The sequence below is a fragment of the Schistocerca serialis genome, chromosome 5, assembly GCF_023864345.2.
Source record: "Schistocerca serialis cubense isolate TAMUIC-IGC-003099 chromosome 5, iqSchSeri2.2, whole genome shotgun sequence".
Taxonomy (NCBI): Eukaryota; Metazoa; Arthropoda; class Insecta; order Orthoptera; family Acrididae; genus Schistocerca; species Schistocerca serialis.
In genome coordinates this window covers 611106889-611132308 of record NC_064642.1, presented here as the reverse complement: position 1 = coordinate 611132308, position 25420 = coordinate 611106889, and the positions used below count along the sequence as shown (strand labels likewise).

General features: G+C 40.7%; 1 protein-coding gene across 4 annotated transcripts in view; it reads left to right on the top strand.

Annotated features, from left to right (window-relative positions):
• Nucleotides 1-1187: 1187 nt before the first annotated feature.
• The window catches only part of LOC126481030 (FHF complex subunit HOOK interacting protein 2A-like), a 198528-nt gene continuing 174295 nt past the window's right edge, over nucleotides 1188-25420 (top strand). The window contains exons 1-2 of one of the 4 annotated variants that reach the window (XM_050104506.1): nucleotides 2156-2212; nucleotides 2300-2423. Coding sequence is in view for 3 of the 4 variants with exons in the window: in XM_050104503.1 (XP_049960460.1) it covers nucleotides 2114-2212 (99 nt within the window). In the remaining variant the exon portion in view is untranslated. Of the gene's footprint in view, nucleotides 1304-1431; nucleotides 1867-2025; nucleotides 2213-2299; nucleotides 2424-25420 lie in introns of those variants that run through there. The other 3 variants (XM_050104505.1, XM_050104504.1, XM_050104503.1) reach the window with 3 other exon arrangements.

Below are 25420 nucleotides of genomic sequence, written 5' to 3'. Positions count from 1 at the left end.
TCCTTATATTCGAAAAATTCTAATTTACGGGAAATGGCTACCAAAGTTTCTCAATATATTCCTGCACTATAGGATGGATTATCAGGGTCTTCTTCTTCATCCTCCAAAAGCTTCTTCTTCTGTCTTCCTTTCTGGCCTGTTGTTCCATCATACCTCATATGCCTTTCTCTTCTTTCTGCTCCTCTTATCCTTTCTCTGTCAATATTTCTTAGTGCTCGTACAGTGTTCACCCCAGCTGTAAATCCTAATGCCTTCAGAACTTCACACTGTTCCCTTGGTTGTAGGTTGCTATTGCATCACAAATGCCAAAGCACAGTGTTTTTATGCTTACAAACATCCTTTTAGGAATCACTTTCCAAATCAAATTGTTTACGCTCTCATTAGGATTCTGCGTCTTTCCGTGTAGACATTTGTGTAACAATTCTGGCTGTGCTAAGTCATGAAAAATTGGTTTTATTGCATTTATCACAGCTGCTGGCAAACCATGTTTGTGATCATAGTCCTTTTTTGCATTATATTTGCACCAGCAATCTTTTGGGCACAGGCTGTGTTGAGGATAGTCATTGGAAGAGGCAGTATGAAGGAACAATGCCCACACTGCTTTTCACATGCCACTAACATAACTAGTTATTTTGCCTTATAGCAGACCCATAGTATCTCTGTAGACGTTCAATCACCTTATCAGTAAGCAGAAGAACGCACTGCTTCAGTAATTGTAGTATCGCAACTTGGTATTAGTGTTAATTTTCTTTTCCCTACGTTCTTCCTCTTCTTATATACACGGTTACTAAAACGTGGCATCGTAACCAGAACAACGCTTTACACAAGAATTATAATACTACCAACAACACCGAGCGAGGTGGCGCAGTGGTTAGCACACTGGACTCGCATTCGGGAGGACGACGGTTCAATCCCGTCTCCAGCCATCCTGATTTAGGTTTTCCGTGATTTCCCTAAATCGTTTCAGGCAAATGCCGGGATGGTTCCTTTGAAAGGACACGGCCGATTTCCTTCCCTAACCTGAGCTTAAACGACACTAACCACCACTAACTACCAACAACAGGCGCAACACTGAACTAATTCGAAACGGTAAACAGCAGAGAGACGATGTTCCGCGCTCTTAGCGCTTCATTTGTCACAGAAAACAATGAAGCCAACCCTTGCACACTCGCTGTACGTGTAACACAAGGCGCTGTATGCGTAACAGGCCGAGAAAATCCCAAGCAGTTCGCCAGGAAGTCACGAGAGGGTGTTAGATGCATTCAGCGGCCGCCCATTTCCTCTGCAGGCGTGGGGGAAAATGGTAATAACTCCACTTCTAGGGCGAGTAGAACAATAATTCAAAGTTTACATTAAAGAGGAATGTTCCAATTAATTTTCGGTAGCAAAAAAAAAAAAATCGTAATTTTTTGGATTTGACCACCTCCGGCTCCCCTTAATGAGGATCATAATTAGCTGTTAGTTTGGAAAACCTGAACAAATTCTCATTAGGGAGCGTGGACAATGCTAGAAATGTTGCTACCGAAAACCCGTACGTAACAAAGATTGCACAACACCGAAGTTTGCAGAGAGCCACCTTACCACGTATGACATTCGTAAACACTTTTTGTATGTATCGCGCACGCGCAGTGTTCAAACGTGTGAGATGTGTTACGCTGTGTAGGTTTTAGGTTTAGTCGAAGTAGATGTGATATTTGACATGAAAGAAATGTTATTGTCGGATTTTTTCTGTTGTGATCGATGGTAGTACGCTTTTGAGTTAGTTGTGAAATCGGAAAAGTCATAAAGTAATGAGCATGCCTATACCTATTTGTTGCAACAATGTTTAAAAGATTGTCAGCAGCTGTTCATAATGCAGTGGAAAGCGTAAGTACCCATACTCGTTTTGTCTTTTGTGCACCGCTAAATCACATATGTACTGCAGCTACTACCACAAACTTTGTGCGTACATGCCGTGCAGGCTGTTCAAAAGAGGCTGATTATACCTGAATGAAACCACGAAATGCATGGAACAGACTACGTTCACAATATTGGCGCTTCCCCATTCGCCGTTTTGAAATTACCTGACGCAGACAAGTTGTATAACAACAACTTACGACAAGGGTACCGCTAAATGATTACGAAGGACTCACTCACTGTATCGTGTTCCGCAAATGACGTCATGAAGGAGAGCCTTGAGAGACATGGAACGAGTGAAGTTATACATCAACAGGTAGAATCAGCCGCTACAGGCAGCTGTTGCTAATATAACAATAATTGATATTAAATTACTTAGTTCCCCACCCCTTTCCTTTTGCAGTTTTCTCAGTTTGTTTTACCAGTGGTGCTGACCTACTCCATTGATGTGACAATCTGTAACACAACACACTGTAGCAAAATAACAAAGTTGCTGCTGTTTTCATTGGCAATGAATTGCAGCTCAGGTAGACATTGTTCTATCACCAGAGAAGTATTCTTCAATACAGTACAAAGATTGCTCTTTTAATATACACAAAATTTTAGTTATAAATTGAAGCAGTGGGACTGACTGAAATCCTTAGGTGGAGTGTTAAATAATTTGAGCACCATTATTGGGAAGCTGTTCTGCATCTTAGTAAATCGAAATGTTGTCCTGTCTATACTGTATTTATAGCGATCCTGTCTATACTGTCTTTATAGCGAGTGGTGTGTTGATGAACTTTATTTCTCTTTCTGCAGATCTCAGGATTTATCTTATGTGGACAGGGAACTGCAAATACATTAACAGTAAACGGCCTGCAGAATGGCCCCACAGTAACAGGCCATAGTTGTGCAGCTGTGGAATATTGCATAGTAGGCATATACTGTTAGTGGGTACTGTTATGGTATGACACTTTTTAGTTTCCTCAAGAGGTGTACAACCAGTGCGAGTTTGGAACATTCATGTTCAGTGTGTTGTTGCCAGGTTAATATGGTATCAATTAAAAAGCCCAGAAGCTTAACAGCTGCTTTGTCACCCAGTGTCCCAGCATCACTGAGGCTGCATATCATATTCTTGTTTTCTGTCTTCATTAATTTTATCTTGTTTGTGACTAATCAGATCTTGGTTTCACTGAATAGGACTTCTGCTTGTTGAATAACCTGAAATACATTCTCTCCCTTTGAGAATAAAGTTGAATCATCTGCAAACTGCAAGGAGTGCCCATTGGAGCCTATGTTACCAAAAATAATAACAACAAGCCCCTATTACACATCCCTGTGACCTTGCATTTTAACTTCATTTCACCTACATGTGCCCTTTGCACTGATACAGACATCATCTGTTATTTGGATAGGATTCAAGAGTTTGTGGAACAGCTCCCCCAATACCATATGATTTTAGTTTGCTGTGCAGGGCCTTATGTGGGATACAGTTAAATGCCTTACTAAGGTCACAGAGTACCAGTGCTATAGAGTCTCTATCTTCAAAACCATGATTTATATTTGTAGCTAAGTGAAGTACTTAGTGCTGTTGTAGTTGACTTGCCATTCCCAAAGCCGTGCTGTGTGCCATAAAAGGGGTTATTTCCTTCAAAATAACTTAATAGCTGATTTTTCATTATGGAGTCAAATCACCTTAACAGGATCCAATATTATAGATGTAGGCCTGTAGCTTGACACTTCATGTTGATTACAGTTTTTGTAAACTGATAGTGTGCATGCTGCTTTCAGGAAGTTGGGAAATTCCCTGTTATGGAAGCATCTATTTATTATTACTGAAAATGGTTAAGCAATTTTGCAGATTATAGTTTTTATTATGGTACAGGGCATGCCATTAATAACAGAGCTCTGTGAGTGTTTGTAGTATTTTACTATTTTAATTGTGTCTTTTGGAAACACACTTTCACATTACCACACTGCATTTATTTCCAAATTTCACAGCAACTGCAGGATCTCCTCCAAAGTCAGTAGTTCTTCACCTAATGTGCTTCCCACTGTATTTATAAAATACTCATTAAATTTAACTGGACTGCAAGAGGTGGGCTTTTGCCTGTGTTCAGTAACCAGATCCCATACTGACTTGTAAGGATTGTGAGCTTCTTCAATAAATGTGCCATTGCTTTCCTTTTTTGCTGTGTCTACTTCTTTTCTGTACAGCATTTTGGCCCATAAATAATTGAGGTATACTCTTCCTTAATGCCAATGTCTTCAGTGGCTTGGACTTATGATGCATTGTATTTTAGCTAACCTATTAGTATATCAGCTCTTACTCTGACAGTTTTCTGTTTGTATTTTTATTTGGCAGTTTAATATCTCTTGGGTTTTAGTGGAAAATTTTCATCAAATTTGGTCTGAAGAGTCTGGAACATGGAAATGAATGGATCATTTGGTGCCAATTCTTCATAATTTGATGCTAATTTGTAAAAGGCACTGTAGTTTTGAAATCATCTAAATTGTTCTTTGTAATAACCTTACTTCTTAAGACATAATTTGAATGCCATCTGGAAATTTGTTAGGTACTTCCCAAGTTTGTCCGTAGCTTTATGATCACTGCACTGTGATCAAGAAGCAGAGGGTCAACCACATTTACCTTGTAGTCCCAACTACTTAGGTCTGTGACAGCTGTAACAAGATAGACATCTACTCTTGTTAGTAGATAACTTGCCACAAATAGTACATAGCTGCTTAATAATTTCATAAAAGCTGTCTTTGTCACTACCTTCCCCAATATGGATGTTGAATGGAAGCCCCAAAGCAGCCAGTTCTAGGTCCAGGTCCACACAGAAGTTATTTGTGTCAATTTTCTTGTCACTGATCTTAGTATTTGCGTGTATAGACACACCACTACGCATAGAAGTTTCTCTACACTATTTTGTTTTATTTATTTATTTCATTCGTGTTCTGTAGACCCATTAGCGATAAATCGCTTGGGTGTAGAACGTGTCATTTACATAGATTTGATACATTTGTTTATAATAATAGGTTGTACAATGAGTAATATATTACATAGAAAAAATGTTTACAAGGATTGTTTTTTTGTAAAAAGTTACAAATTGCATTGAACAGACTTACAATAGATCAAAATCCATTCATATATTCTCATATATAAATTTGTCCAGTGAGTAAATGGTTTTACTTAGAAGATACTGTTTAAGTTGATCTTTAAAAGTAGATGGATCAGTAAATGACATTTTTATTGCCTGAGGGAGAGCATTAAATATTTTTATGCAAGAGTAGTGTACTCCTTTTTGCACTATACTTAGATTCTTTTGTTCAAGATGTAGATCATTTTTTACCCTAGTGTCATAGTTATGATACATGTTGTTCATTTCAAAAAGGGAATGGTTTTTACACAAGAAACACATGAGAGAGATACTGTTGTGAGTATTCTCAGTTCTTGGAAGAGTTTCCTGCAGGAATGTCTGTAATTGACACCACACAGAATCCTAATGACTCTTTTCTGGGCTATGAGGATTTTGTTTGCCTTTGACTGGTTTCCCCAGAATATAATTCCATAGGCCTTCAGGGCATGAAAATTACCAAAATAGGCAGCTTTCAAAGTATATGTCACTGAAGGAAGCAATCGCACGAATAGCATAAATTGCCGAGCTTAGTTTTTTTTATATAGGTAAGGAATGTGTAAGGACCAATTTAGATTGCTATTAACAACTAGACCCAGGAACTTTGTTGACTCCACTCTTGCTAAATTCCCATAATTGTATTTAACATTAATCTCACCTTCGATATTTTGACTTGTATGGAATTGAATCAATTAGAGGTAAACCAGTTAAAGGTCTCCTGAAAAATTTGCATTTACAGTGATCTCAAGATTAGTATTTGTTGAATTGTCTACCAGAATCGTTGTGTCATTGGCAAACAAAGTTAATTTTATCTTAGCCCTAGTACACATTGGAAGGTCATTTATGAAAATAAGGAAAAGTAGAGGACCCAGAATAGAGCCCTGTGGGAGTCCACATTTTATTGTGCCCCAAGAAGAGGACACTGGTTCCCCATTAGTGTCGTTTACCATTACTTTCTGTTTCTGGTCCTTTAAATAGGAGGCAAGCCACATCCCTGCTTCTCCAGTTAACCCATAGAATTCTGCTATTCTCAAAAAAATCTCATGGTTCACACAATCGAATGCCTTAGAAAGGTCACAAAAAATTCCAGTTGGAGACATTTTATTATTGATTGATTCAAGAATTGCATTGGTGAAATAATATATTGCATCTTCTGTTGAGATGTTTTTCTGGAAACCAAATTGACTTTTATTGCGAATATTGTATTTACTAAGATGTTCAAGAATCCTTCTGTGTACAAGTTTCTCGAGAATCTTGGAGAAAAAAGTTAAGAGTGAAATAGGACGATAATTGGTTACTTCGTTTCTGTCACCTTTCTTGTACAATGGTTTCACCACTGCATATTTAAGTCTATCAGAGACAATTCTAGTCTCAGTGATTCATTAAAGATGTGGCACAGGACTTCACAAATGGAAATGTGTGTGTGTTTCAACACTTTGATGGAAATACCATCAATATCAGTTGAGTTTTTGTTTTTCATGGTCCTTATCATCATCTTAATTTCCTCAACAGTGACAGGAGGCATGCTAATGTGGGGTGTTGCACTAAGTCCACTTCTTTGTAAAAGATTCGGAGTCTCATTTATAGAACCATTACACCCTATTTTATCCGCTGCAGTCAAAAAATGCTTGTTGAAAATTTTTGCAACATTTTCACCTTTATCAGTGATATTCCCATTATGTCTAACTTCAATATTTTCTGCATCGTTTGAGTAACTACCAGTTTCTCTTTTAATAATACCTCAGATGGTTTTTATTTTGTTGCCAGAATTGTCTATTTCTGATTTGATGAACATACTTTTTGCCTTTATCAGAGCTTCATTTAAGATCTTGCAGTACCTTTTATAATTAGCTCTTATATCAGGATCATTTGTATTTCTGAGAGAAACATAAAGCAGTCTTTTAGTCCTACATGATGTTTTTATTCCTTTTGTGAGCCACTGTTTGCTGTTATGGCTCTGGTACTTGTTCTTTGCAGTTCTTAGAGGGAAGATAGCTTCAAAGTGTCACATAAATTCCTTTATAAATAGGTTAAATTTGTCATTGACTTTCAGTGCTCTATGCATTCACCACTTCCAGATATCCAGTATTCCCTCTTAGTATTGTGTTTCTGTTTGTGCTATCCAGTGTCCACATATGTATGTAATACATCAGATATCACTTGCTCAGCAAACTGAGATAATGTATCAAGTTTTGCCATATGGTACTGCAGCCATGACAGTAGTAGCGAGACAGATAACATAAAATTCAAATCACTGGCTACTAACAGTAGCTAAAAAGTGGGGCCAAAATTTCCATCAAAAGAAGGTCCAATAAACTTACTTAGACGGCAAGCATACTAGACCAACAGATATCAGTATTTCTGCTAGAGAAATCACAAAAATTAGGTTACGGAAAAGTAGTAACTCTTCTGGCTATGATGGTATTTCAGCCAAATACTAAAATCTTGTGCCGACTTGGTACCAATAGCACTACCCTAGAGGTACCTTTGTAACCAGTCAAGGACTGTAGTAAAGAAAGTGAAGTCATATGGTATGGTTAGCTGGAAGACAGCAAGTGGTAGGTTCAGCTGCCTAAGTGGAAGGGTTTTCTTATTTCATGCACAATGGCATGAGAGTTGTCTTTTAAGTGCATCTGTTGAGAGTATGTGACTGCAATGAGTATATGTACAGCATAATGTCATAGTTCTGTTGTACGATGATGAGAGAGAGCAGAGGGTGTCATTCCATGTCAAATCATACAAGCCATGGCACCTATGTATGCGGAAACATGTTAAAACTTTGTATCCTTGTTTGATGTATAATGTGATGGATTTTGGCCAATTTTTGTAATAATAACGTAATTGTATTCATAGTAATGAACTGAAATGTAATGTGCTGTACAATTTATATGAAAACTCTACAACTAGTTTAAATGACCACAGTTCTCATATAAATTATTGTAAAATTATGGAACGTGTACTGAACATTTTTGTTCAGGAGAGCGCATGGTGAGTTGTGATTGCCTGTGTTGGTATACATGCCAAACATTATGTATATGTTAAAATGTGTCTTATCACTATGTAGCTCTAAGCCCTTCATATATGTCATTCACCAGAATCTAATCACTGCAGGTGAACAGCCTCAGCTTTACAGCCACTTTGGCTTATAATAAGTCAACTGCCAGTTAATTTTACAATAAAACCACAAACCACTTAGCAAAACTGTGATCCATAATGTGTGTCATTGCACATTCATTTACCCTTAAATAAGGACCATTTTGCTTCCAGCAATTTTGGGAGAGACCTGACTTATAGTTGTCGTGTCATTGTGTTGATTTTTACTTGACATAAAATGTGGGAGAATGGAACATTACAAGTGTTGTTTTCAGACCAATAAAGGGTGTGGTAGATATGTAATAAGACTCAGTCTAGAAAAACAAATTTATTGATCCAATTTGTACAAAACGTTAATACTCGCCTTGGGCGTCGACACAATGTTGCCAGCGCGTTTTCCAAGCTTCATAGGCCCCACTGTAGTCCGTTTGAGTTATCCCAGTTAGTGCCTTCGTGACAGCATGTTGGATGTTCGGAATATCGTCGAAACGATGACCCTTCAGGCATCTTTTGACCTTCGGAAATAGGAAGAAATCAGGAGGACTCAAGTCAGGGCTGTATGGTGGCTGTGGCAAAACTTCAACTCCCAATTCGGGTCAAGTAGGAGGTCACGAGGAACGCTGTGTGCGCCGGAGCGTTGTCGTGGTGGAGACGCCAGCGTTGAGCAAGTTCCTGTCGCTTCCGTTTGACGGCTCTGTGCAATCGCTGAAGGACTTCTTTGTAGAATTCGGCATTGACAGTCTTCCCCTGAGGGACAAACTCTTTGTGAATTAACTCCCGCTTGTCGAAAAACACAATCAGCATTGTCTTGATGCGGGACTTTGACATTCTTGCTTTCTTCGGCCGCGGGGATGCCGGTGTGTGCCACTCCGAGCTCTGGGCTTTCGTCTCTGGGTCGTACTGGAATGTCCACGATTCGTCGCCTGTTACTACTTTGTCTAAAAAGTGTGGATTATTTTCCAAATCATTCAATGTCTCACGGCAAACGTCCACTCGTTGTTGCTTTTGTTCGGCGGTGAGCACTCGGGGAACCAATTTTGCGCAAACTTTCCTCATCATCAAATCTTGCGTAACAATTTGGTGAACCGTAAATTTATTCACGGAGATCTCATCGGCGATCATTTTGAGACTTAAACGACGGTCGGAGTCCAGGAGTTCTTTCACTTTGGCCACCGTTTCATCCACACGACTCGTTGAAGGGCGTCCAGATCGTTCCATGTCTTCAACGGATTCCCTCCCGTTTTTAAATTCATTAAACCACCGGAACACTTGAGCTCTTGATAGGGAGTCTTCTTTGTAGGCCTCCGTAATCATAGCAAAAGTTTCCGAAGCAGTTTTGCCCAAGCGAAAGCAAAATTTGATTGCATACCGCTGTTCTATCGAGCGATCCATCTTCAGCGTTTTCACAAGTGTCACGGGCACACAAACAACGTAATACGCGAAGCTCGATCCTCACTGCACCAGAGCTCCAACGCGACTGCGAACCGGTTCTATTGTTAGCTCAGATCCCCCACCACGTGACGTACAGGTGGAGACCGCCCTGCGAGCGACTGGGGCGCCGCGCGGCGGCCAGTCTCATTACTTATCTACCACACCCTGTAAAAGGATGATGAAGGCCCCTGTGGATGCATGTTGTGTCAGGTTTTCTTGACAAAACTGAAAAACGTGTGCAGCACTAAGTATTTGCCCATGAAACAATCTTTACAGACCTGCTTATGTAAAAAAAAAAAATTCTTGCAGGTTTGTACTGTGCAGCACAACCATCTGTGAAATATTCAGTATCACTTATAGGCAATTCAAGATCTTGTTTCAAGAACTGCAATACAGTCTTCTACATTTGATGAACCATGTCCACATCATGCTCTAAATCATCAGAAACAATGCAAAGGCTTTTAGATTGCAAACTTTGGTGTTCCTTATAGTACACACAAATTGTGTGAAGAGACAACTGTTGTCATTCCAGCAATAACCTTGAGCTTTGTCTTGCACAACAAAGCTGAAATTTTCACTGAAACCCATCAACATTGAAACAGACCCTTCTTGAAGAGTTTCTGTTCTCATTTAAAATAATTACACTGATATTTTGTGATGAAGGGATGAGCTGCAAGTTTCTCTATCTTCTGTACCAGCAACTCACAAATTTCTGACAATGTGCTTACTTGAAGAACCAAATTCATCCTGTCTGTTGAAATCCACTGGTTGTATTGAACTCTTTCAGCAGGCTCAAAAGCTTCCACATGATTTTGCAGGTATCTCTGAAGTAGGGACGTAGGAAGACGTGTGTCACAGAGACGAAGGATACAGGTTCTGTGATTAATGTTGCAAATTATTACTCCTATTTGATCTTGGTACCATTTTTTTAAGATTAATTTCACGTATTGGCAACTGATAAGTTTGATGAATGATACAGAATGAGTATCAATTCTTAAAATCAGTCATTACTGTTGATGTGCATTTTTCAAGATGCTCACTTTGTCTTTCTTTCCTGCCATTATTCTAGAGTGTTCATCAAGCAAATAGAATTTTTTTTACTCTATCAGTTGTTTCCTATGGTACTGTCTTTCCCCTTTTCTGTTCAGGCAGTGATAAAATTCCCTTTTGTTTCAAAAGAGTACTTACCTGATGTACCAACATTTCACATACTTTTTATCAAGTCCAAGTCTCTAGCACAAGAGTCAAAAGTTGAATTTTTTCTTGATTATTGCAGTGTTTCATTTTCTCTTTTATTTGTTCCATTAATTTATCAAAATGAATTACTTTCTATCCATGCTCATAATTTTCATGTTCATATATTTCTCTTCCAATTCAACATCGTACACACGTGGAAGCTTATTTTGTAATGCCTCCGTTACAGGATTCCAATTTAGGTTTGACTATTGCAGCCCTCCTGTGACGAGAAACAGAATGCAATTTAGCTGAAGACAGTCCCAAATATTTTAAACTTGTGACTAGCTTTTTTTTCCCCTAGAGACTGAATAGTCACATATCTAGTTTCACTGATGTCCTCTGAACAAGTTCCTTCATTCCCTTTCTTATATTCTGCAACATTCGTTCTACAAATTTGGCATAACTTTGCACCAGGAATGATAGAAAGTCCTTTCTCTTTTAGTTCCTTTGCTTGCTGTAATTTCACTTCAGGAAAATCAGACGTCACTTTATTTTTGTGAAACTCAAAGTGTCAACGCATCTGTTTTTATGTAGTGAGACTCTTACTAAATATATTCCATTGTGTTTAGAACACTTGATGTAAAGGCAAAGATACACCACCACTATGCCATAACAGTAACTCCTGCTCTTCTTCAGTTAGGTCAGAAATACTTGTCAGGGAACGATCACATTCATCTGCATTGTAACTTGTATGAGAAAATTCTCTAGATGAGCAGCTCTCCATTATTTAACCTAGAAAAATGGGAATATTATAGTCTCAATTTAGTAAAATAATATGCCAGTAATTTTTTCGATCTGTTAATGAAAGGTTTGAAGTATTTGAAATTATGTATACCTACAATACTGCTCAAATCTTTCCATAAACTCACTAATGTATAGGGATGTTGTGAGCATTCATGACTTTCACAGGACAAAGAATGCTTAAAATGACAAAGGAATGTTGCCATATCAAAGGGAACAAAAGGCAGGCAAAAATATTGTAAATTGAAAACAATAAAAAAATCCCCTAAACTTCATAGTGGAGGTGCTTTATTATTATTATTATTATTTGTTGTTGTTGTTAATGGTGGTGGTGGTGTGTGTGTGTGCGTGCGCGCCCGCTGTTGGTAGATATTTTCTCCCAGTGAAACAGTTCCAATATTTTCAGAATATAGAAAGTTTTATTTACATCACTCTTTATATTTAATTTGTTTTTAAATTTTTATGTGCATCACTGTTTATATTTCTTTGTTTATATAAGAGACTTGTGCTTTCTTGACTCATGATAATACAATTTAAATAAACTACTCTAAACCGATGGAAACCACTGAAAATTAGGAATTGTTGTCTTTTGGAATATACATTACAGCTTTTAAGTAAAACTGGAAAGTTTTGACAGTTAAACATCTTTAACTCAGCAGTTATTAACATTAAATCAGAGTAAGTAATATCAAGATGTGAATTAAATATTGATTTCATTGTATGTTGCCCACAAATGGTTTACTGCCGTCAACTGTTTTTTATCAAAGCATTTTCAGTATTGTCTTTTATTTCTCTTAAACAATTGTCATTTCTATTGTGTCTACTTTGGTTCTTAATGACCTTCTAAAAGTTTGAACAAAATCCTAAAGTCGGAGAAAAATAAATTAATTTGGAGGCAATCATTTTATGTCATCTTTATAAAAACAAGCAATGTAAGACAAAAGAAATGAATGTCTCTAAACTTAATGGTGTCACTTCCAAACATAACACTATCCTCTCATTTGGAAAAAATAAAAAAAGGTCAATAACCTACTGCAAAAATTATAGAAACTATTACATTATGTTCTCAATGACAGATAAAGCTTTCGACAATATGGTCACAAAATTCCTCAATTTATTCTTATTATAGCACAGCAATCATTTAACCAAATTTTGGAATCTGTCACAGGGATTCCTAAACTTTCACCACACAAAATTTGAAAGTTTTCTGTGGGGGTAATATTTCATTTTCTTAAATTTCTAGATGATTTGACATGGAATGACCTGCGGGATAAAAACCAGTGCTGGCAAATAGCCTAATCCTCCTGAACAGCACAAATGGGTCCCCATGCTTATGCCTCAGTCTGACAGATGGATCACAATTAACAGTTTCACATGTTCTCACTCTATGAGACTATGGAGGTATTGGGTATTTAATCCAGGATAATGGCCCAAAGTTCAATGATCAGGAACTATACACCATCATATCTCCTGCCCTTGTCAGTCAAACACCAGCAATGAAAATTTCTCCCAACACCAGGATTCAAAATGACCACCTCCACACAGAGCTCCATCATGTATGTGTGCATCAGTGATCTCAGCTAAATATGCAGGAATTTATGCAATAGTAACACCCATTTTTGAAAGTGGGTATCAGCAAATAACATTAATTGTACACCCCTATCCCCCTTTCCAGATTTCTCTCTTTGACAATAGCAATTTAAACCACTGACTTTGGTTTGCATAAAGGCTTCTCTACTCAAAAAACAATTTGCCTAATATGATCTCACGATATTTTTTTCTGTTGTAAACCTGAACAAGACAAATTACCAACTGGCATTTTATGTGATCTTGGCAAGGTTGTAAAGTAGCATGCAACTAAAATTGTTCCATTTGTATTGCTGGAGTCTTATTTTAACAACAGGAAACAGAGAATCCCATTGACACATGATAAAACAGAGATATGTAGATGTAGTACAGACATGGGAATGATCACATATGCTGTCCCACAAGGTTTGCTGCTTGGTCCACTTCCGATTTTGACCAATAGAAATGATTTGCAGGGGACATCAAAGGAATTTTTAAAAACGGTGATGTGCACTGAAGACACAAATATCCTGACAAAAGGCACAAACCTATCTCTGCCAGACACATCCAGTACAGTAACACAACAGGCTCATAACTGTTTAACCTTTAATCCAACAAAGGCTCAAGTTAAGCAATTACAAACAAATCAAAAATACTTACTTACAGATAAATCAAAAAGACTTACATGTATGAAAAGTTGATGTTACTGGGCACATGTTTGATGAGATGCCATATGTGGCGTTCTTAGTCATCCAGATTGATATTAAGCCAAAGTAGCACCAGTGCATGGATAAGTTTAAACCAAAATGTTCACTTCTGCTAGCTACACACTGGAAATCTCTCTCAATGTGATAACCTGAGTTTTGAGACTTATACATGATTTCACTCAAATTATCCAATAGTACAATCTTGTAGGGCAACACAACATACGTCAAAAAGTCTTTTCTACAGAAATGTACAATGTGGTTAGCAACATGGGTGATTCTACAATGCACTGTGCAATTCATAACGATACTAGAAGGAAAAACAATTTCCCTATCCACTGTTAGTGGGGAAGTTTTTATATATCAATATCAGGCGGTACACAAAAACAGTGCCATTTAATCTTCAAGTAACGCAGAAACACAATGTGTAAAATATGTCGAAAATAGTGTGCATGTATTATGATCGAAACTAAATCGGTAAACTTCGCAAATCTGAGGCAAAATCCATATGCAAGATTGGAGGACATCACAGAAGCAGCAATTACCACTATTACTAATCAGAATAGTAGTAAAAAACCTGCAAAACCATCAGGTCACGAAGATCCAAATACTGCTGTAGTGGCAACCAGCTGAAGTGTAACCAACGTGTGCATCAGTGAAACAAGATCCATTGTTGTAAACACACAATACATAGGCATTAACAAGTAGCTGGACATAAACTCTACAGATGATGAAAATACAGACTGGCATCAAGTGAACAACAAGCGGGGAGGGGAGGGGGGGGGGGGGACAGAAGAAATTCAACTGCAGTGAAAAAACGGACTGGCCATAACCACTGCAGACACAGCAAAGGGAAATACAACTGTCATCCAAGACTGTGTTACAAAATGGAGAAGCTGGTGAAAAGATAGGCCTACTTTGAAGCCTACAATGCAAATGTTTGAAAATATCAGTATTAAAAACAGAAATGAAGTCGTTGTACGTGGTGGTGGAATGCTGTATAACAAAAAAATGGCCTGGTTCCACATTAGCAAACTGAGAGGTGGTAACACATCTGGCAATGTAACCGACTTCTTGTAGAACACTTTTCCAAGTCACAACAATATTGCAGTTGGAAAAACTGGAAATGAAGGGATTAAATAGTAGCTTCAAAAGTGTTTGGATTTCAGAATATATTCATTTCACGTGTAATAATGGCACGAACTTTTTTACTCAAAGTTTTTTTTTGCCTCGTTTTTGTCTTTGTGATAACACACAATGAATTTTTCTATACAGTACTGGAGCTATTGCTTTAAAAATGAAAAGAGCTATTGAAAATACCTATGTAATGAGGCTACATCAAATTTTGTGATATTGTTCCAGTCAGTAATAAATCACAAAGTTGAAATTTTCACTGAAATCGAGTGTTTTGTAATGACAGATCTCTACACATTTATATCTTTAACGAACAGCACCAGTCTGTGTACTACTCAGACTTACAACCAACTGTTTTCTCATCAGTGCAGTTTCCACCCTCATTCACGAAACTTCTTTTCTTAGATTGAGTGAATGAATGAGCGTATGGCATTGGTGGCCGGGAGACCCCTCGCAGGATGTTTCGGCCGCCACTTCACAAGTTCTTTAACGCCACTATGGCGACTTGAGAGTGAATGAGGATGAAATGATGATGAAAGACACTCAACACCCAGTCATCTCGAGGCAGAGAAGATCACTGACCCCGCTGGGAATCGAACCTGGGACCCTGTGCGCGGGAAGCGAGAACGCTACCGCAAGACCACGAGCTGCAGACTTTTCTTAGATGAATAACTAGGTGTGCTCTAACTTCTTCCAAACGCTTTCACTCATCATTTTGATGAATTCAGAATTTATGGCTGTCGCCTCCATTTGTTGCAAGACTCTAAAGTATATATACTACCAGGTATGTGACTCAACAACTTAAATTCAGTGTTGAAGATGGCTGTTACACAGTTCACCATAAGAAGAAACAGATCCATATTCCTGGAAACATTATATCACATGTTTTCGTGCTAGGTTGCACATTCATAGATTCATTTGGCACATTAATAAGCAAACATTGTTGCCAATTTGTGGAATTACTTAGAAAAGTCAATGCTTGGAGTCATTTGATTAAATAGGATATCCACTGTTTTGTAGATCAATTATGAAGATATCCTCAACAACTGAGAGAGTGTCATACAACAAGACTACATAATACGTACACTATGTGATCAAAAGTATCCAGACACCCCCAAAAACATACGGTTTTCATATTAGGTGCATTGTGCTGCCACCTACCGCCAGGTACTCCATGTCAGTGACCTCAGTAGTCATTAGACACTGTGAAAGAGCAGAATGGGGTGCTCCACGGAATTCACGGAATTTGAACGTGGTCAGGTTATGGGGTGTCACGTGTACGTAAGATTTCCACACTCTTAAAAGTCCCTAGGTCCACTGTTTCTGAAGTGATAGTGAAGTGGATACGTGAAGGGACACATACAGCACAAAAGCATACAGGCCGACCTCATCTGTTGACTGACAGAGACCGCTGACAGTTGAAGAGGGTCGTAATGTGTAATAGGGAGACATCTATCCAGATCATCACATAGGAGTTCCAAACTGCATCAGGATCCACTGCAGGTGTTATGACAGTTAGGTGGGAGGTGAGAAGACTTGGATTTCTTGGTTGAGAAGCTGCTCATAAGCCACACATCAAGCTGGTAAATGCCAAACGACACTTCGCTTGGTGTAAGGAGCATAAACATTGGACGATTGAACAGTGAAAAAACGTTGTGTGGAGTGATGAATCATGGTACACAATGTGGCAATCCGATGGCAGGGTGTAGGTATGGCGTATGTCTGGTGAACGTCATCTGCCAGCGTGTGTAGTGCCAAAAGTAAAATTCAGAGGTGGTGTGGTCGTGTTTTTCGTGGAGGGGGCTTGCACTCCTTGTTGTTTTGCTTGGCACTATCACAGCACATGCCTACATTAATGTTTAAGCACCTTTCTGCTTCCCACTGTGGAAGAGCAACTCAAGGATGGCGATTGCATCTTTCAACATGATAGAGCACCTGTTCATAATGCATGGCCTGTGGTGGAGTGGTTACACGACAATAACATCCCTGTAATGGACTGGTCTGCACAGAGTCCTGACCTGAACCCCATAGAACAGCTTTGGGATGTTTTGGAATGCCAATTTTGGTGCCAGGCCTCACCAATCGACATCAATATCTCTGCTCAGTGCAGCACTCCTTGAAGAATGGGCTGACATTCCCAAAGAAACCTTTCAGCACCTGATTGAAAGTACGTCTGTGAGAGTGGAAGCTGTCGTCATGGCTAAGGGTGAGCCAACACAATATTGAATTCCAGCATTTGATGGAGGGCGCCACAAATCTTTAAGTCCAGGCGTTAGAATAGGCCTGAGGTATTCCTGCCTGTCGTAAGAGGTGACTAAAAAGAGTCTCATACGTTTCAACCTTTATGTGCTGGTCCTTGTCGGGTTTGATCTCCATCTTTCTAAATTTTCCCGAAGAGTGAGCCAATTGGGGAAGGGCGCCTTGAATGGTGTATCACGTCCATCTTGCATTGAGATCTTCAGCCCACTTTCTCGTTGTTGCATTTCAATTCTGCTCATTCTCCATATCTTCAGTGACGACACCTTCGTGGGTGCGTTTTCCACCATGCACTATGCAGTGTCGTTTTCTGTGCCGACGATGACTATGGACTTCTTGGCACCTCATATCCAGCACGGTAGCCAGTTGGTTGCGGTGGAGCTGCTATGTACCCTGTTGGTTGTAGCCCCCTGACAATTCTGCTCATGCCTGCGCTGTTAACTTCCCGTGTATGCCATGGAGTAGATGACCATCTCCCTGGGGCATCAGGACTCCCGGCAATGGCCATCGTGCCAGGTGTCCCTTGCTGAGGCTGGGTGGTGCCCGTGGGGAGGGCCCCTGGTTGGAGTGGGTGGCGTGAGGGGGGATGACACGCGATGAAGCGTAGTACATCCTCTCTTGCTGATGGTCCACCGCCAGCGCTCTCTAAGCGGGCAAAGTCTAACTTCAGTGCTAAGAAATATGACCCCAAACCATTCCCCTCCCTGGCCACACTATGGGAGGAATGCAAGGCTAAGGATGGCAGTGAAGCTTATTCAACCCGGTACCTTGTATGTATGAGAGTTGATGGGGAACCTTTCATGTCCATGAAGCCTCAGTTTTTTGTGGAGCATTTGGAGGACAAGTTTGGGGAGGTGGAGGGCTTGTCCAAAATGCGCTCTGGGTCAGTCTTGATAAAAACAGCATCCTCTGCCCAGTCACAGGCATTACTCACCTGTGACAAGTTGCAGGATGTTTCTGTTACCATCACGCCCCATGAGAGCTTAAATGTGGCTCAGGGGATTATATTCCACAGGGACCTTCTTTTGCAGTCTGACAATGAGCTGTGTGCCAATTTAGAGTGGCGAGGTGTTCATTTCATCCGATGCATCCATCGGGGCCCGAGGGATAATCAGGTTGACACCGGTGCCTTCATCTTGGCCTTCGAGGGTGACGCATTGCCTGAGAGGGTCAAGGCGATGGTCTGCCGCTGTGACGTCAAGCCATATATCCCTCCCCTGATGTGGTGCTTTAAGTGCTGGACGTTTGGCCATATGTCTTCCCACTGTAGTTGAAGAGTAACATGTTGAGATTGTGGATGTCCGTCACATTCCAATACTCCATGTGCCGCTCATTCCATCTGTGTCAACTGGGGAGAGCATCATTCACCTTGCTCGCCAGACTACAGGATTTTACAGAAAGGGAGGAAAATCATGGAATATGAGACCCTGGACCAACTGACCTACACTGAGGCTAAGAGGAAGTTTGAGCGCATACATCCTGTAGCTGTGACCTTCTCTTATGCCGCCGCTTTGGTTTTTTTGTTTGTTTGTTTTTCATCAATTAACGACTTATTTGACTTCCATACGCAATAATACTCTCACTTTCAACATAAATATATAACTTCTGGAAAGTCCCTCATACAGTTGAACGTCAGAAACAAATCAAATTACAATTAAAAGAAAGTTGGCTTTGATACCATAACTTTCCTTAACATAAATCGGAAAATAATTCTTGCCTATAGCAAGGTTACGTCAAGTGTTTTCAAGAGTTCTTTTTCAACTGTCTTTGTCTTAATAACAATAGTCAATGACCCAATAAGCATTATGGTTCTTCCTTACACACTCAATAAAACATCTGTGGATTGCCCGATAGGTACTTGGCAGTGGCGTTCGTCCGCCGCGTCTACTTTCTTCCCGCGACTGATTTTAAACCAGCACACACAAACGTGACGTGCAGTAGGTAGGATTGTACCATCCCACACTCATATCCAGAATATCGTGTGTTTGAGGTGGTAGAAGGCTGAGTGGTTCTAGAATTTGCACAGACATTCTCGAATCATTACACAGCGAGAGAAATCCAAAACGAAGGTCCCCAAGACGAAGAGAATTGTAGTGGCACCCACACCACCGCTACGTACAAGCTCTGCATTTGCAGATGAGGTGGAGATTCTGGCATCCACTGAGGACCTAACTCTCGCCGACCCTCAGACACGATGCATATAGACTGCTCAGGCAAAAAGTCGATGGCAGCAGGTGACCCTGAGGTGTAAACTGCCTCATTGGATGTCCCATGCCTTCCCAGTCTCACGATGCTGTCATCCTCCAGTGGAATTGCGGTGGTTTTTTCCACCACCTGGCTGAGCTACGGCAACTGTTAAGCTTTACACCTGCTTTCTGCATTGCCTTCAAGGAAACCTGGTTCCCAGCAATACGGACCCCTGCCCTCCATGGCTGTAAGGGATATGACAGAAACCAGTGTGTCATGTGGAGTTTGTGTTTATGTCCTAAACTCAGTCTGTAGCGAAACTGTGCCCCTTTAAACCCTCTTGAAGCTGTGGCTGTCAGAATAACGACAATGCAGGAAATAACTGCTTGCAATGCATATCTTCCTCCTGATGGTACCCCTGAATGTATTATCTGCACTGATTAATCATATCCCTGAACCTTACCTACTTTTGGGAGATCTTCACGCTCATAACCCCTTGTGGGGTGGCACTGTGCTTCCTGGCCATGGCAGAGATGTCGAAAATTTGCTGTCCCAACTCGACCTCTGCCTCTTACAGGGTGTATACGACCCAGGACAACCGGGAGATCCGGGAAACACCCGGGAATTTTTTCATCTGGGCCTACCTCAAACGCTTGGGAGGGGAGGGGAGCTATCTTAGTATTGTCCTGGTCCGGAAATACCGTATATCTGGGGTTGATGCACAGAGCAGTCTGAGTTGTAGTACGGATTTCTATGGCTGGAAGCTGTCAAGTGAATTAAAATACATTCACGACATTACGGAAGGCTAAAATATATTATTAGTTTGAGATTTTATTTTATTTCCAACTTTGTTACAGTGAAGCATTAATCGCCTTGCAGAAGAATTAAGTTATTTTTTTTTTTTGGTTTGCTAAAGAATAAATCTTTTCCACTGAGGCAGTCAATTTATTTGACTCCACACTATTTGCTAGTTTCATCTGGTTGCTGCATTTCAAGTCCTTGTTTTTATCTTCCGGCACATGTGGCGTTATGCCATAATAAAGAACCAAACACGAGATGATACAGTACTGGTACTCCAAGAAAATTTACAACCGAATCTGGACACTTTAAGCTGAGTTACGGATTTTAGTATGGTTCACGAAATTCTGATGCTCTTGGAGTATCCTCTAATGTCCTGTTTCTTTTATGACATAATGTAAGATCTTTCAATGTTTCCTACGCCATCGTAGCTGCGCAAGCTTGGTGGCGCCTTTCATCTGGGGCTCTCTGGCAACTGCTGAAACGAACCTGTTTCTAACAAGTCGCAGGAAAATATTGCGAGTGGTTGTTTGAAAAGCACTAGTTTCAAAGTAAATTTCCTTTTACACAAGATTAACTATGTGCAATGATGTACGATGAATTTCATAAATCACAGAGCGTATAATTCTCATTTAAAAATCAACTCTTTGAAGACGACCATTTAGAAGAATTTAGAGCCCAGATCATCAGACATTTATGTCGTTGTTAAAATTTTTATTGGTACATTTGTGTGATTTATCTTAAAGTGTAACACGCGCAAAGATCTACGTTATATGTGAAAGCTTAGCTTGTCTTGCAGCTTAAGACCAATATTATAAGTGAAAGCTTTTTTTCTCTTTTTTTTTTTTTCTTCTTGCAGCAACACTATCTATATTAATTTAAGGTATTAACTTTTACTATTTGTGTGTTCGCGCTACTTAACAGTGATGTTGCTATTGGCTGTCTATATCACGTGTCCTATGCTCTGAATATCCGCTGTCATCGGCTTGCGAGATCAAGTGACATGAGCTATGACTGGCTTACAAAAGCTCATCGCATTCTCGATTTCAGTGCATTGGAAAGTAACATGCGGTGTTTGGTGGAATTTGAATTTATACTTTCGTAATAGGAAAGTATGCAGTGTACATGTTAGTGCGCATAAAATCTTTTCAAAATGTGTTTTTTTTTCTTGAGTTTTGTTTTCTAAAGTGCTGGGAACTTCTACGCCGCTGTATAAAACGATAACCATTCAAAGGATTGATAAGTTGTAGAGTTGGGACTAAGAGTATACTGTCACTTAATACATAAAGGTGTATTTTCACCTGGGAGAAAGTGTATTTTTAACTGGGAAATCCAGGAGATACCACACACCAGTCCCCCCCACGACCCAGTACCCCTCCAGGCCTGTTCCCCCTCCCCCCCCCCCCCCCCCCACATCCCGGTTCTCCCCACATCCCGGTTCACCCCACATCCCGGTTCCCCCCCACACTCTGGTCCCCCCCCCCCCCCCACGCCCCGCTCCCCCCCACGACCCGGTCCCTCACACGCCCCGGTCCCTCCCAAGCCCCGGCCCCCCCCCCCCCCCCCCCCGCCGCACGGGGTCTCGCCCCCTTCCCGCACCGGCTCTGCCCCCCCCCCCCCCACGGAGTTTCCCCCCCCTTCCCGCCCCGGATCCCCCCCCCCCGTCTCCCCCCCCCCCCCCCCCCCACGCCCCCTCTCCCCCCCCCTCCGCCCCGGATCCTCCACCCCTTCCCGCCCCGGCTCTCTCCCCTTGGCAGCTGCTGTGAATGCAGTGTCCTCTTGACCCATTAATCTGGGGAAGAGATACTGAAAGGTCATTGTGTCCGTGACAAGAGGTGAAGTTGATTTTGATGGTGGCACTGCAAGCCATCTGGTCCTGAAAGAAGATACATGCAAGTGCCAAGTTGAGACGATCTCGCCTGGAGCCTACTGTCTGCTTTCCTTGGTGAAGTAACTGCAACACTTCTTTTTGCAAAGCTTTAGGGATAAACACGTGACTGACCGCTGTCACTCTGAACAAGAATCACATCTTTCTGTACAGCGAGGCTATGCTGACATGCAAAGTATTGGTGACTACAGAGTCCTTTATGCTATTCGCTGAGTGAGGCCACGATGTGCGAATGTACTGGAGAAAAATGTTCAGATCAGAATCAGCTTTGTGGCCTGTGCAGCTTTCTTACAGTTCAGCGGAAAAGATCTAAGCAATTCAGAATCCTGAGCATTGATGTGACAACAAGATGCAGCAGAAGCATCAGAGTCTGTGTTTGGGCCAATTGGAAGACGTGAACGCACATGCGCATTACTATGTTCAGCTGTTGGACGACATACAATCTCTTACTGGTATTGAGACAAAAACAAAGCCCACCGTTGCAGTTTTTGGGCAGTTCGTACAAGAACCGGTTTCGTCGGATGAAACAAAGACTGCAAAGGCTTGTGATCCATTGCTAAGTAGAATTTTCTGCCATACAAATAGTGGTGAAATTTGCTGATGCCATGCACCATAGCCAAAGCCTCTTTTTCAATTTGTGAATAGTAGTTACACTGAGCTTGGACAATATTTCTGATGTGAAAGCAATAGGCATACCTGTATCACCAATTCTGTGCAAAAGCATGGCACTAGTTCCGTAAGAGGAAGCATCACCTTGCAATACAACCGGTTTGTTAGGATCAAAGTAAACTAAGCATCGATTACTGAGCAATGCATCTTCAAGTTTTTAAAAAGCTACTTGGCTCTCATGTGTCCAAACAAAGGGGACATTCTTGCTACGCAATGGAGGTGCGACTTGTGCAGCAATTGGTATGAACCGAATGTAAAAGTTTATTTTCCCAAAAACTGACTGCAATTCTGTGATATTGTGAGGAACTGCCAAGTGTTGAATGGCTAACAAATGCGACTGCAGAGGATGTACTCCTTGACTGTTTGACGTGACCAAGATACTGTAGTTCAGGTTTAAAAGAATCACATTTATCCAGTCTTTAGTCCTGTCTCAGATAACACACACAACAATGCACGTAAATTTGCAATATGTTCTTCAGGTGTACGACCTGCTATGACAATATCGTTTAAATAGTTTGAACAGTGTGGCTCGTGTGCAGTCAGCTGTTCCAAATACCATTGGAAAATGGTGGGTGCAGAAGCAAATATTCAAACAAGCTCAACTGAGTATTTATTACATACACTTTTTGAGGTTCTTCATCGAACAGTATTTGAAGACACGCGTCGCGCAAATCAATTTTATAAAAGTAGCGTCCAGTGCCTAATTTGTCCATGAGATCCTCTGGGGATGGCAGTGGATAAGTATCAGTGACTGTTTGTGGGTTGACTGTAGTCAACACAGAGGCAAATGCGACCTGCAGGTTTGGGGAGCAAAACCAATGGACTTGCCCAATGACTTTCTGATATGGGTGCAATAATTCCGTTATCTTGCAATTCCTTAAGTTCAACAGTGACTTTATCCCGCAATGCAATGGGAATAGTTCTGGTCCAGCAAAAGTTCAGCTGAGCATTGTTATTGAAGTGTAATATGTGCAACAAAATTGTTAGCCATGCCTAAACCTTCAGAAAAGAGTTCCGGGAATTCTTTTAGCAAGCTAGCTACACTGTCTTTTGCATTGAATGCAGACACTGACAACACATTGGTCTGAATGTTAAAGCCAAACAAATCAAAATAATAAAGACCAAATATGGTCTCACACTTGCGTGATTGTAGTACTGTAAAAGTCACTGTTCGCGTATGCGAGCGATACATGGCAGGCAAAGTACATGTTCCGAGAATGGGAATGTCTTGTCCATTATAAGCAGTCAGTTGCATGCTAATGTTAGACAGGGGTGGGGAGCCTAGCAAGTGACAGAGGCACCCATGTCCAATTGAAATTTGACACGTTTCCCACAATTAAGTAAATGAACAAGAAGTTTGTTTGACTGATGTATCACTGACAAAACTGCATGCTTGCTAGTTGCAGTCTTGGAGTATACTGCATTAACGACATGGGCCTTGTGACTAGATTTTTGTGAGTGAGTGGACTGAATTCTGATGTCTGTTCCATTGCAAACATACGGATTGTAAGTATCTTTTCCTACCACAAGTGTAACACTGAGCTTGTTGGGAGGGGCAGTCTTGGCATTTGTGCCATGAATAACATCTAGGGCAAGACTTAATTTTGCTCGCCTGTTTAGCGAACTACTTACGCGGTGTGGCGAGGTGTTCTTTACTCGGCTTGGCAAGCGCACGCCGCCAGTGATCACAACTAAGGGACTCAGCCTGTCAGATAGCTGGCTGCTCAAATGTATGAGCTAACAAGATACCAGAATTGTACTGATCTAGTATTTGCACTAGCTGCTGAAATGATGGATCAGACTTTCAAAATTTGTTCTCCGAGTTTGACGTCAGGTACATTGTACATGACTGCATCACACAACATAATGTCTGAATATAAAGCACCACAAGCACATTTGTATTTGCATTTCCTTGTCATACCTTGCAAATCTGTTACCCACTCAGGATAAGTTTTTTCCGACCGTTTTTTGCAATTGAAGAATTGATACCTAGCTGCTACCACATTTACTTGTTGTTCATAATTGTGCCATAGTGACTCTCTTACACTGTCATACGCAAGTTCACGCAGAGTGGCGTTAGGAAAGATTTTTTGAATTAATCTGAACACTGCACTTCCTGCCGGGGATAATAGATAGGTAAGTTCCACAGTACCTGGTACATTGTGGCAAGTAAATGTGCCTTGAGCTGTGATAACCACTTGAGCCATTCCTCTTCTTGTTCACTAAACTGTCGAAAAGGTGGTATAGCAGCTGTAGTAGGTGGAGCTCGTTCTGTTGGGTGTGTAGCGTTGGCCAGTAGCTGCTGCACTGTGTTGAGTAGTGCTGACATTTGCTGTGTCTGAAACTGAAACATTTGCATTAGCTGTGTGGCATCTAAAGCTTGTGGCTGTGGCACCAGACAGGATTGGTGGGCATGTTGGAAGACACAAATGCAAAATATATGCAAGGCAAGCAATGTAAATAATGACAAAATCAAATTTTCTGCAATGCCCATCTGAAAAAACGAATTAGCAGAAAGACAAGAAACTGTTAAAGGAAAGCGAGTGCCCCAGCAAAGTAAAGACGAGAGAATTAAGGTGCCAGCAAAATGCCGTGGCCATTAGGGACAGAATTTGTATGTAACACCTCGTAACCAGTTGTTGGTCTTGCCCACTCGTCTCGTATGGGGTGCCTAAAGGATGTGACATTCTTGGAATGCT